Source organism: Anguilla rostrata, chromosome 17 (genome assembly GCF_018555375.3).
Source record: "Anguilla rostrata isolate EN2019 chromosome 17, ASM1855537v3, whole genome shotgun sequence".
NCBI classification, from domain to species: domain Eukaryota; kingdom Metazoa; phylum Chordata; class Actinopteri; order Anguilliformes; family Anguillidae; genus Anguilla; species Anguilla rostrata.
This window is the reverse complement of record NC_057949.1, coordinates 7,265,785-7,279,617: the sequence shown is the minus strand read 5'-3', so window position 1 is coordinate 7,279,617 and position 13,833 is coordinate 7,265,785. Positions and strand designations below refer to the sequence as shown.

Below are 13,833 nucleotides of genomic sequence, written 5' to 3'. Positions count from 1 at the left end.
AAAAGCTAATATAGAAACATTAAACAAATAAAAATTCTAAGTTCAAAAATGGAAAGCTCTGTAAAATTGAATACATAAGTGCCTAACCCTCAAATGAGCGATAAGGTTTAGTCCCCGATGTTATGTACAGTTAGTGAAGAGAAACTGCATTTGCTAGTTCTTCACTAACATAAATGAACAAAACGGACCATAAAATACCCACGATAACATCATATATATGTGCGAGTGCATCCGTGATGATTACAGAGCATGTGGTGGATGAGGGCATTGTTTAAATTTAGATTCACGAATGTCCTGTTGCCAACTAAATTATCCATGTTTTCCTGCGTACTTTGTGCAATGTTAAAATAAGAATAACATATGCAAATTGTTTCTGGAAAATTCCGCCAAGTAAAAAAAATACTTAAGCACGTTTTATTTTAGGCTCTGGTCGATGAGAAAACATGAGCGATTCGTCGCAATAAAAGGCAAAGGTCTAACAAAATGATGATGACCAAATAGAGAGTGCGCGCTCACGAGTCCGTGGACACCCAGATCTTCGCTGATTGGTCAAAAATGACATCACACGAAACGTTACTATTTTTAGCTCAACGAAATGGCATTACCTCATCGTTTTCCCTCGCGCAGGTATAGACGTACAACAACAAACAATACTACAGACGCAGAGCAAGCGAGGGAGAGAGAGTATCAACTATTCCATAACCGCTACTCCGTGCAGAAATTTGGAAAGCCTTTTTACGTTCCTAAAAGCTGAATCACTTTTCCTGTTGTCTTTCATCGGTTCATCGCGAAGCTCCATGGATTTATTCGGAATCAGTTTACCTTTCTAAGTAGCCTACGGTTGCTTATTGTGCAGTTTCCCCCCCTCAGTGACATTTCAAATATCGGCGTTTAACGCGGAGCGAAGACATTTTCGGTAAGTTGGAATATGTATTTTTAAAATAGCTGTTTATTAAATGTTGTGCGTGCAATATAGATGCCTAAAATTCCGCTAGTTTTCTGAGACTGTACGTGGAAGCTTATCCGTGCTGCATAACAATAATTAACTGTGCCTCAGATCTAAACGAAAATATTATTTGGTTTGATTGCATTGCATTGTTTTTGAAGCAGATAAATTCTATCCGTGCAGGGAAAGGCGAGCGAAATCAGTCGGAGATGGTGTTCTACAGAGACCGAGAGTCCGATCGCCAACCGATATCCTTAATACTACCACATCTTTACTTGGGCGCTGAGTCCGACGTTACGCAGGTAAGACCATGGTTGCAGTGAAGGTTTTTGCGGTACTGTTAATTATCTATATTGCTTTTACTAAAAGCATCCAGTAGCTTTCAGACTAAGTTAGAGTGATGATTACCTATAGCCTATGTTTGTTCAACTCTTTATTTGTATTTTGCTCTTGGTTGTTTTCTCTGTGCGTTTTTTGTGTGTGTAGCAAACACTTTATGCGTCGCCGTTTCTAACGCTGTTTTTGTCTTTTCTCCAGGACTGTCTTACGTCTCAGGGCATCTCCTATGTACTGAGTGTAAGTCGCTGTTGTCCCCAACCGTCGTTCTTGCCTCAGGCGCAGTATTTCCGTATCCCCATCGACGACTCGCTCAGAGACGAACTGCTACCCTGGATTCCCGAGGCACTACAGTTTATTGGTGAATATTTCTATTGATAAAGCAGATTTCTCTACATATTACGACCAACAACAAGTTTTCGATATGATTGAGTGACTGACACCTTAAGTGATGGTAGTATTGTATGACAGTGTAGTTTTGTTCAGATTGTCTAACCCTTAAGCTTTCTAAGTGACACACACAATGCGTTCATACAATACTGGACATTAATTTTATTTTAGAATCATTACTGTGCCACAGTTTAATATTCAGATAATTCCAAATATTAAATATTGATTTGAATCACGTTGGCTTTGTCATGATTGTTATCCAGTTAGATCAGATTGAATAAATTGATTTTGATCCTTGTTTATTTGCTTAATCCTGTGGAGGTAACAGTATTTAATATATCACTGTGTACTTCCTGTTGTATGGCCACCTTAAGCAAGAGTCCAGTGTGCAATAATCCAACAAAAAAACCCTGTACTTGTTTACTTGTGCTGTAATAGGAGGATAACACTGTGTAGCTCCCAGAATGCTGTGTGTTTTGTAGATTGCCCAGTGTCTCTAGGGTGCTCTGTGCTGGTGCACTGTGTAACTCCTAGAATGCCGTGTGTTTTCTAGATGGCCCAGTGTCTCTGGGGTGCTCTGTGCCGGTGCACTGTGTAACTCCCAGAATGCCGTGTGTTTTACAGATGGCGCAGTGTCCCTGGGGTGCTCTGTGCTGGTGCACTGTGCGGCCGGCATCTCCCGATCTCCGGCCCTGACGGTGGCCTACGTCATGTACCGGCTGGGGCTGGACCTGGACGACGCCTACAGGTGAGCGGGACGCTACGGCTCCTGAGTCAGCAGGAGAGGCGCGCGTTTGTCCGCGAGGAGGCGTTTCGATTCGATTTGTCGCCTCGTCGGTTTTGGCTCTTGCCCTTCTGACTGACCTCCGACGGTACGAATCCCTTCTGCAATCACATTCGCCTCCTTCTGTCTCTTCCAGGTTCGTGAAAGAGCGCAGGCCCTCGATATCCCCGAATTTCAACTTCTTGGGGCAGCTGCAGTGTTTTCAGGGCACCCTGACCCAAAAGAGCAACGCAGCCAATCAAAACGCTCGGCCCGCGGGAGCCCCAGACTCCCGCCCGCAGCGCACGAACGGGGACGCCGGTGAGCGTTCTGCCTCGGCAAATCAGGACACGGAGACTGCTGTTGCTACGGGTAACCACTTTGTTTCTAAGGGAGGTGCCGGGGAGATTAAAAGGCATTCCGGCTGTGAAAATCCTGGCCACGTCACGGGCAATTTAAATCAGGAGAAGCGCAAAGTTCCAGCTCTGACCCTGAACCTGAAACAAGAGAAACAGAACTTACCTGAGCTCTCGCTCTCGGACCAAATCAGGACTCTCACCCTTAACCAAAGAGAGGCGTGCGGCCCTTCTGGAGTTGTGAGTCAAACTCAGAATTCAGTGAAAAAAAGTCAGACCAGACCGATACCAAAGCCGACACAACTACAGATACCATCAGCCACTGTGTCTCTCTCAGACAAACGCAAAACCCTTACGCTTTCGCTTACACCCGCGGGCTCTCAGGCACAAGTACACAAGAGCTCGTCGGACAGCGATTTGAAGAGCACCAGCCATCCCCTGGGTCTGGCGAACAGTTCCAAAACTGTCCAGAAGAGGGAGACAGAATCCTCCGGCAGCACAAAGGGACGGTACAAGCTGTCCCCACCGAATGTCTCCTCCCTTCCGTCTGGAAGGCCTCCGAGAGGAACGTGCCGACCGCGCGGTGAAAAAGCTCAGGGGAGTTCCTCCAAAGCTCAGAGGAAGGAAGAGAGAGAGAATCGCCTCCTTCCTTCTTCCCCGCACGGCTGTGATTATTCCACTTCAGACCCGGACCGAGAGAGCTTCTGCAGAAACGGCCGCACAAAGGGGGAGACGCAGCAGTGGTGTAATTCCTCAAGTCACCACCAGGAGTCTCCCGAATGGCAGTGTGTCGCTGCAGTGGAAGCGGTTGAGGGCCTTGATAGGAAGCAGCATCCACTGTCGCCACTCAACCTGACTGTGAACAAGCTCTTTGACTGGGGTGGGAGAATACTTATGGGAGCACTGCTGGGACCAAGGATTAAGGTCGGGCAGCCGGCTCTGCCATACCAATGCTGAGAGGAGGGGGCAAAGCTGGTCTGGATTCAAACTGGCAACCGCTTTTGAGATATAACTTTTGTGGGAGATCAACTGAGAATTGTTTTGGAATGGTGTGTGTGTGTGTGTGTGTGTGTATGTGTGCGAGCTTGTGCATGTGCGTATTCTTTATTAAATCATAAGACTGCATGTATACATAGGAATGTATGTTTATTTATGTGACATACACACACTGCTTTGAAGAAATAGTCCACTGTCACAACTCCTTATTTATTCAGTTTCTTGCGTGTGGACAAAATGCTTGATTTTGTGGATTCGTATTTATTGATTGACATCTCTTTATTTATTGATGTTATTTATGAATTGATATTCAGATAATGGTATTTTTATCACTGTTACTGCTTGTAATGAAGGAGTATTAATTAAAGATGGATTATTTTATATTGTTTTTTGCTTATTATTTATCCACTATAAAACACTTAAACAGACTAAAGTCTGTTTAACACTAATATTGCAAAAACAGATCAAATATATGCAGTTTGGATTAAAATACATCAGTGGCTATTTACAATGCTGGCAACACAACAAAAACTGGTGCTGGTGCATTTCAATTTGATTGGGAAATACATACATTTTTTCTTATTTAAATGGTCCATCGTAATGTTAACTATGCAAACAATGGCAATTCATTGCCATTTTAGAACTTAAATTTCAACTGTTTATCTCACACTGTGCACAGAACACTAATGCTAGAACCAGCTGCCATGTTTTATTTCAAAATGTCTGACTTTTTCATCATTACAAAGTGAAGGACTATATTCATGCCGTAGCGTGCATGTTACTGATTGGTACTACTGATTATATATCAAAACCGTAATTAGATTCTTTGTAGGTAGGGTTTCTTTCTTTCAGCCACTCCATCCTCCTTATTTATTTTTCACTTCATTAAAATGGGAGGAAAGCAGAGAGGGTTACAGACAGATGTGAGATCAGAGTACCGAAAGATCCCCATTGCAGGGAATTCAAACTCCCAGGCATGCATAGGGGTATCTGTAAATTAACCCATTTGTGAATCCCCCTATGTGTGTCTGGAGATTTCAGTTCCTTGCGCAGGCAACGTCTGTGGTGTAGAGGAGACCGCCCCACATACTGTGCCCCAGTTTCACTTGCGGTTCCTGTGTTGTGATTTTAGCTGGGGGTCAACAAATAAGCAGCACAGTGCCAAATCAATCTAAACTGAAACCAACTCAATGCATCCAAGAGACAAATAAACTGCGGCCAAAATCAAAACATTTCTGCTATTCAAGTCCAACAGCTGTACTACCATTCAAGATACAACAGGCAAAATATGTTACAAAATAGTGAATTGGCAGAATATTACATCACAAAAATGTAGACACTAAACCCACACTTCCAATACTGCATCAACACACCGGTATGCCTACTTGCCTTTTCAGACACCAGGTTGCTCCAAAGCGGAGCGGTTTCATTTAAAATGATGTCATTGTTATTCATTTACGCAGGTTCCAGCATGTACAAGCTCAGCCCACAGACAAAACGGAGACAGCTTGGCAGCATTTTAAAACTACGCCTAACTTGGTCAGGAATACCGCAGCTTTCCCAACACTGGTTCAGGCCAAGCGCGTGTCTTCACGCACAGTTCCTTTTAAATTACTCTGCTTTACTGCTAGGGTCTCGCGCACGTTCCGTGACGCCTACTTCGCAAAACCAAAACCGATTTACACAAGAATCCGGGATGGACGGAATTGTACTGCCGTGGAAAGGAGTATGGCGAGTGAAGTCTGATCCGAAGCCACGTAAGAAGTCTACACGAAGATTCCACTTCCGGCTGCGCAGGCCGTCCGTCCACCCCAATTGAAATACATGTGAACGTTACTCCACACTATCTGGAGAAGGGGAACTGTGATCGTGCGTACTGAGTTACGGAGGGTAGCGTGCTGTATTGTCCCAAGGCATTTATCAATACCCGTTTAGCTACGTATGATATCAATAATTTGATTTCCTCTCATTTGTGGTTGATTTTCATAAATGATTTGGGGTTTTCACACGAGGAGAAGTGTGTTTAGGTTTTATATATAGGAGCAATGTGTTGTACAGAATAAGGGGACGCAGAATAGTTAAACTACCGATTGCCGTTGAGTCTGAAGCAAAATCTAGTGGGAATAATGACAGTTCAGTCTGATGCGCATTGAAAATATGTCCCTGTTTGTGTCACAAAACAACTCTGAATGCATATTCACTAACAGTCGTAGATCCACATTCGTTCCACATATATTTAATTATGCTTCCTGGTTTCTATTTTTAAAACGAGAGAGAAAAAACATCACAAATATTCAGGAAAACGTCACCATATGCTTCGCACCGTCCCCCTCAATCCTGAATGGTGTCCTCAAATTTGAACGCTCTGCAAGACTTGGGGGTCTTATTTAGCGAAGGACATGAATCATCCTTTCACTATTTCAGCAGTTCACTGATAACTCATCGACCTTTCTTTCCTGGGCGAGCAAGATTACTCATTTGAACCGATGTGAACGCACAGCCACATGAACACCCGTGTATAATTACATTTTAGTGCGTGCGGTTTTAAGAGCATATGCTTAGCCTATATATTTAAACGTCTTAAAAGTGCAGGAGTGAGTGATAAAGTAAACGAGGACGTACAAATGTATTTAAAGGGACAATGAGTGATAAATGGCTGCCCCCTGCCATTATGAACATACATTCTAGCTCAAGGGTGTGTAATTTTTAGATGTAGAAGTACGCCCCATACTACGATTATGAGTCATATCCGGTTAAAGGGCGGCATCAACGGGAGTTGGTATGTATAACAAAGTTCTCGAAGTTCTAACATTTAGAAAAACTGTCTTAAAGTTGCAAAAATGTGGACAAAAAAGTAACAAAGTCACGAGAAAAATCGATATAAAGTTACCCTGTTCAAAAACTGGCTTTGCGTAATACACTGGTGCGGTTGAGACATGTCTATATAATAATTACAACGCAAGAGAACCAGAGGGCGGAACTAAGTATTCCAGTTAATCGAAATCTGTCTGCTCTTTCAAATGTATTTTCACAGTTACTCAACCATATGTTTTCCCATATAACCCCTGTGTATAATTTGCCATAAAAACGCATAAGCCCAAACACAGCTATTATATACAGCACGTTCATCAATGATTTTCTCAAAACCCTACATCTACTTATTCCTTTCAACGAGAGCGCGCCTCTCCCAAATAAGGACATACACATACCGTACTTCATGCACATCCTGATCAGCTGTAGCTCCTCTATTTATATATTTATGAGGTTAAAAATCAATTATTCTTGTTGGGGCAAGTTGTTTCGCTTCAAATTTGTCAGCGAATTATTTAATTCACCAATGATTCGTCTGTGTTTGCGGCGTCTACCAATCAGAGGGGAGTGCGCTCGACACATCCTGAAATCGGCGGATGGAGTGACCACGCCCTCCTTATACATACTCATGAGACTTGAGAAAGGTCGCCTCTGGCTATGAAAAAAACACAGCGAAGGAGGAATTTTAAAAAAAGAAATCGTCGAGAAAGAGACCTGTGTTTTATCTGAAGTGAAAATACTTTTTTGTTCCTCTTTGTACATACTGTTTTGGAAACTAACGCTCCGACGAGTGTAGGCTACTAAGTTATTATTCAGTTAGTTGTAACTACGGTATTTTAAGTTAAATAGTTTTAGCCAACTTTCGAGTGATAGCCAAAACAAATACGGCGACTACGGAAGAAGTCTATTTTTGTGAATAGAACGCTTAAACTTTAGTCCTGTATATCAGTTGTGAGGTTGCGTATTTTCCTGGAGTCATTAACTCCGAAATCTACTTTTTGAAACGCAAAAGAGGCAGTGAAATTAGAACTAGAGACTGAACGGAGAGTACAGGCCTTATCGGTCAAGAAAGTGTTTTAAATCTTGTTGCGCATGCTGCAAACTAATTAGCATTTTTTTATGGTAGGCTATGTGCTTGTGTTTTCCACGTTTTAGTGAAGCCAAAGTTGGATATCTGGCTTGCAAAGCTTGAGGATTAACGAAGTTCGAGACGGAAATTCTTGCCATTACATCTTCTCGTTGTTAGTCGGGACATTGGCATCTTATTTCCGGGTGTACATTGCGAAATAAATAGTAACGTTTGTACGTTTTTCTTAGTTGCATTTGGTTTGATCAAAGACTGTTGTATCAGTTAAAAAGGAATATCGTTCTCACAATGTCGACAGAAGAGGAAAGGTTTAAGATCGTAGTGGTAGGCGGAGGAGGTGTGGGAAAGAGTGCTTTGACCATTCAGTTCATTCAGGTGAGAAAAAATATTACTTGTGATCTGTGGCATGTAGATTGTCTGGCCTTGTTTTATACGTTTTATTTTAGCAATTGTTTATTTTTGTTGATCAGCTTTGTATTTAAAATCCATGTGCCTGTGATCTTATGTGTGTGATATTAACCATTTGATGCCTGGACTCCAGGTATTTGTAGATGTATTAATATTCAGGAAGAGTCGACGTGACTGCACTTGTCTAATCCATAGTCTTTAATATTGTACTTTACTATGGGGCTGCATTTACTGAATGAAGCTTCGGTACATGTCGGCGCATATTGTAACGCCCTGCTACATGCACAAATTAAACGGACTCTCGTTCTCCCCGTCAGTCATACTTCGTGTCTGACTATGACCCCACCATTGAAGACTCCTACACAAAGATCTGCTCGGTGGACGGGAAACAGACGCGACTGGATAGTAGGTGTCTCTGTGCTGTTCTGTTGGCGTGTCTAACAGATTTGTTTTATTTTTCCGTTGTCGGTGACAGGGACACACATAAGCTGATTTTTCCCCCCCTGTCATTTAAACCGAAGCCAAACGGTAGGCTAGACGTTTAACCGCAGAACCCCGGCATTTGAATTCCATCAGTCGGTGATGTGTTTGTTGGTGCCGGTTGTGACGTGTGTCTCTCTCTGGCGCAGTCCTGGACACGGCGGGGCAGGAGGAGTTTGGGGCGATGCGGGAGCAGTACATGCGCTCAGGAGAAGGCTTCCTGCTGGCGTTCGCGCTGAACGACAGAGGGAGGTAAGAGAGGGAGATACAGTTGCTGGGTTAAAAGGAGAGAGAGAGAGAGAGAGATGCACACAGACACACCCACAGACATTCACACACCCACACGAACACACACAGCACACATCCACGCAGGCACACGCGCACCCACACATCTGCTCTGTTACATTACCGATCAGGGTGCAGACTGCGTGCTCTGCTACACATAATTGCCTTTTCACTGCGCTAACGGACTGGAGCCGTAGCGCATTACATCACACCGAAACGCTGGCAGTCTGCCCACTCAGTCAGGTCCTGCAGTCCAGGGCCGAGGGCCCCATGAGAAAAACAGCGTCCGGGTCACGCCTGTGTGCTTTCCGGTAGTTTGCCGCGGCCGTCAGTGGACAAGTGGCTGCGTTAACCCTTTATGTCTGTCCGTCCGTCCGTCTGTCTGTCCCTCCCGCAGTTACAATGAGATCCAGAAGTTCCACACGCAGATTCTGAGAGTGAAGGACAGGGATGACTACCCCATGGTTCTGGTCGGCAACAAAGTGGACCTTGAGCCGTTAAGACAGGTACTGTGTGACCCGCAGCCATAACTGCCATACAACTGCTAAACTAACCCTTGAGTGAAGTTAGCAGCAACTTGGTAGTACTTGCGTGACGTTCCAAGTGCTTCATAGTTTCCACAATAAAAGTACACGTAAAGACAACTGAATAAGGGCAATATACATCGAATAAAACATAAAATACCCGCATTAAGGAAGAACGTGGATATAGCATCATATCCAGTGGCATTGGTTTTGAAGTATGTGACACAAAAGGTTGGGGTCGGGGGCGATACTTCTGTTAGACACCGCTTCTCTATCAAGAGCCGACCTCTATTTAAGCGGGGGACAAAAACTGACGGGCGAAAATGAAAGCTAGCCTTCAATAAACGTTTCCCACGAACAGGGAGGGGCTTACTGGTGTCGTAGCCAGCCATCAAACGCGTGAGGCTACTGGGTCAAGTTTTATGATATCCGGATGGATGTGCATTTGAAAGAAAGTAAGCCCGCATTTATAGAACAGTTAAAATTGAATGCAGTCATCATCAAAACTGCTGTACTGTAAACATTTGGACCCATTTCTTTCATTATGCGCACTTTTGACTGAGAGAATCGTCATGGTTTTAACCTGCCATATCCCCCTTTTAGAGCAGCACAAAGGGAATTTTGTGCTGTCAATCTGGCCTCCTTCCAGGCAAATTTCAAAGCAGTTGCGGGCTGTTTTTAAAACAAAGTGACTTTACCTTTATTAAGTCTAAATAAATGCTCGCAGTTTGTCTATCTCTCGATATTCTCGTGCCCTTGTGAAGTGAGAATGAGTCTGTGCGATCGCTCTGTGTGTGTGTGTAGATACCCAAGGAGGAAGCCCAGGCCTTCGCCAGGGAGAATCGGATCCATTACATGGAGTCTTCAGCCAAGAGCCGGTACAACGTGGACGAGGCCTTCCTGCAGGTCGTGCGGGCGATCAGGTGAGACCGAAAGCCGCGACCGCGCAGGCCGGTCAGGTGACCAGCGGCAGGGCTGAGAGCGCGCGCGCCAGTGTCCAAGCGCACGCGTGTCGAAACGCGTACGTCAGGCTCGAGCGACGATTCCACCTCCAGTTAAATTTCATCAGTTCGATTACACTTCCAGATCTGGCCTCTAGATCTGTTCCAGTTCCGCTTCTCTCCGTTCCAGTTGGGAGTGAACCCGACAAACGCAGTTCCAGTTTAGTGTTCCGCCCACGCAATTCGTCAAATTTGGTTCCCTTTCGAGAGCTCAATTCTCTAAAAGGTGTACGAAGAGAGATTTGCTGTGTTTTTTAAAAAACCTGGCAACCGTGTTTTGGACTCAAATGAGTCAATCCTCTACGGTTACTAAGGCCATAGATGCTTTTCACCTCATAGTAGCACAAAATGTGCCATTTTAATTTCCAGAACTATAACGGACTAACGAGCGCGCACCATAAATATTCTGCGCGTTCTTTGCCGATGAAAGATGCGGAGTCTCGTTTACCTGTGTGACGGTGGCACCACCCTGTCCACGGCTCCAGAGGCTGATAGACAGTTTGACTCTGGGGTCATTACCAAACTGTAGGTTAATAGTGGACATATTGATACATCAAACATTTTCAAGGTGAAGGTATAGTTTTCATTAACCAGTCTCTTAATAGACATCAGGTCTCATAACTGTTTTAATGTAAAGTTGATTTGGTGCCAGCCCAACATGACGCTGATGTTTAGCTTGTGTCTGTCAATCCTTAGCGCTGTCGTATTGAGTTTTCTATGTCCAGGAACTTTCAGCGCTCATAAACTAGTGGAGTGGTAGAAGAAGCACCACCTCAAAGTGCGTTCTTAATTTCTCCTCTTCTTGGAGCGCCCGCTGTTTAGTAAACGCAGCTCTGAGCTTCGTCCCGTTCCCTGCCTGTCCCTCATGCCCGTCTTCAGTATTTCTGTCAGGGTTCCTTCCCGCCCGGCGCGGCCATGTCCAGCTCGTGCGTCGTGAGATGGCGGGGGAAGGAAGATGGTCGGGTTTGATGCCCAGTGAGGTCGCTGCTGGCTGACCCAGGCAGTGTAGCTACATCCAATCAGATTCACGTTTTTTGAAGTAGGTTTTTTTTTTGGAAGCCCAGTGTCGACACCTGACATTGTAGACATTCTTTAGGGACCCTTAGTGCAAAAATACTGCAAATGTCCCTTAAAATATCCAATCAATCTCCTTATTTCTGTGCCATTTCTCAATAAATGTTAATTACACGGTTGATTTTTTTTTGAAAATTGCTATTTTGTATGTTTAGAAAAATCTAGCTTCCAAATTTTCTCAGGTCCATTGCATAAAGATGCTTGTGATTCAAATTTGTCATCGGATTCCATTTTTAAAAATTGACCCCAGTCCTGGCGTGCATCTCGCTGTGCTACACCGCAGATTCTTTGACGTGTTGCAGGACTCGAATAAGAGCGCACGTCCGTCGTTGGAGAACAGATTTCGGCGGGGCCTGAGAAAAACCCCGGCCTGTGCAGACGGGGCCTTCTCATCAATAATGGCAAATCTATTCTCTCTGAACAGGAGGTTCAAAGAGACGGAGAGCCCCCCCATCCCCTCCAACCAGACCCGCAAGTCCAAGAACGCCAGCGGCTGCCCCTGCACCTTACTGTAAATACCCGGGCCGCCGCGTTGCCATGGAGACTCAGCCCCGCCATTACCGCTCAACATCTTGGGAGTCTTTGGAAATGGGGGATTGGTGGAGGAGGAGGGCGAGGGGGAGGGGGGAGGGTGGATGTGTAAGACTGTGATTGATAGTCGGGAGAGAGGGAGGGAGGGGCAGCAGTGGGAGGAATAGAACGAGGGAGGCTGAGCTCATGGTAAAGAGAGAGAGAGAGAGAGAGAGAGAGAGAGAGAAAGAAAGGGATGCGGAGGAGGTAACCGGGGCTTGAGTGGAAACCCTTTCATTTAGTTTCGTTCACACTTCTTTTGTTGCAATCTTATTAAATATTATTACTCGTGTTTACTTCACAAAGGGAAAAAAAAAGGGGTGGTGGGGGGGAGTGGGGGGAAACATGCTATCCAATCACACTGAACCTAAGTGCCTAAATGCTAGCGACACACTCTGGGTGAAACATCAGTCAGGTGTTTGCGTGCGTGCGCGTCTGTGTGTGTGTATGTGTGTGTGTGTTTGAGAGAGAGCAGCTTTGTACTGTGTTTTATCAAATCCGTAGCATTTTCTCCACATAAATTAATTTTTTTTCCCCCCCGTACGATTAACGAATTTTTTTCCGGGTGGCCGAGCAGGCCGGCCACTTGAAGGTCTCCAACACAAATCACGGGTGTCCGACGTACGGGGGCCAAAGACAGGATATTTCTGACCAAAATCGGCTCGAGTGTTACCACGGTTTCAAAGGTATTGACAGCTAACAGTAGTTTGACACTAAATGTTCCGCGACGCAAATCATTTTCATGAGCTTCAGCGACAGGGGGCGGGTTGGATGACGTCCAGTTTCTTTTGCACAGACAGGTTTAGGGCACGGGCCGTAGACAAGTTTTGTCTTATTCGGTTGCTCAATCCGCGACAGTGTGGTTAAAGGGGGAAGGGGGGGCAAGTTGCGCTGGACCAATCGCGGTTCCAGAAGTAGCTCTGGACCAATCGCGTTGTTTCTCTCTGTCTTGTGGTGTCTGTGCAGCTCAGTGTACACGATGTGTTGGTCAGGAGCCAGAAATACTATGGATCCGACTCCTGGGGGGCTGTGCACTCAAAACTATGCAGGAACCCTGTACGCAAATGTCTCATTTTCAAATTTTGTACTGCAATAAACCAAAGATTTTTATTCTTATTGTATTCTGTTCTGGTTTTTTTTTTAATGTCTTGTCAAGGTGTTGATTCATTTTGTTCTTCGGCCAAATTATTCTGTGGTCGTAGTCGTCTTATTTTGTTGCTGTTATTCTTTTAAACCACCTAATCCTGTGTCCACATGTTTTGAACTGTGATTATCGAAGCAAAACTTGCCATTGGCTATCACGGGAATATCTGAAAAATGGCCGTTGTCATCCCACTTCGCCGAGAGCTGTAGTAAACGGCGTTCTACGTGTGGTGCACCTTCCAGCCCAATCAGGGGATGTGACCTTTCTCAAATCTTTAAATTACAAATGGTGGTTTACAAATCTGCCCGGGAAAAGGTGGCGTTCAGAAGCAGGAAGGGTGAACCATGGTTTCTGAGGGCTTGGTGAGTTCACTTGCAGAACTGGAAGCGCTTATTTCCTCTAATGCGTGAACAGTTTTCTCTCTCTTCCTTTTTTTTTTTAAACCCTTTGAAGAGTAGGTTTTTTGGAATGTTTTTTTTTTTTTTTCTCAATATCCTGTGTCGGTGTTCTAGAACTCTAGTAGTGATTGTTACATCAGCAGTAGAATGTTAAGATAAGAACATTCTAATTGCATATTTGTGATCTTGTACCTTAAAGGGGTGAAACCTTTCATGTTTACCCCCTTCTCTCTCTCTCTGTGTCTCTCCCCCTTTCTTCCTTTT

The 13,833-nt window shown here is 44.6% G+C and overlaps 2 protein-coding genes across 3 annotated transcripts; both read left to right on the top strand.

Moving 5' to 3' along the window:
- The first annotated feature begins 581 nt into the window (after window positions 1-581).
- si:ch211-195b15.8 (dual specificity protein phosphatase 8) lies at window positions 582-4,168 on the top strand. Its single transcript, XM_064315634.1, has 5 exons — window positions 582-916; window positions 1,130-1,248; window positions 1,484-1,643; window positions 2,297-2,420; window positions 2,593-4,168. Exons 2-5 carry the CDS (start codon window positions 1,156-1,158, stop codon window positions 3,746-3,748), a joined length of 1,533 nt encoding a protein of 510 aa, XP_064171704.1. The 5' UTR covers window positions 582-916; window positions 1,130-1,155; the 3' UTR covers window positions 3,749-4,168.
- Window positions 4,169-7,237: 3,069 nt separating this feature from the next.
- Window positions 7,238-13,143, top strand: rras (RAS related). Of its 2 annotated transcripts, XM_064315635.1 has the most exons (7): window positions 7,238-8,060; window positions 8,411-8,498; window positions 8,723-8,825; window positions 9,256-9,364; window positions 10,187-10,305; window positions 11,882-11,968; window positions 12,994-13,143. In XM_064315635.1, exons 1-7 carry the CDS (start codon window positions 7,974-7,976, stop codon window positions 13,121-13,123), a joined length of 723 nt encoding a protein of 240 aa, XP_064171705.1. In that variant the 5' UTR covers window positions 7,238-7,973; the 3' UTR covers window positions 13,124-13,143. The 2 variants fall into 2 exon arrangements, with proteins under 2 accessions (XP_064171705.1, XP_064171706.1); XM_064315636.1 differs by having other exon boundaries at window positions 7,241-8,060; window positions 11,882-13,143.
- Window positions 13,144-13,833: the final 690 nt, after the last annotated feature.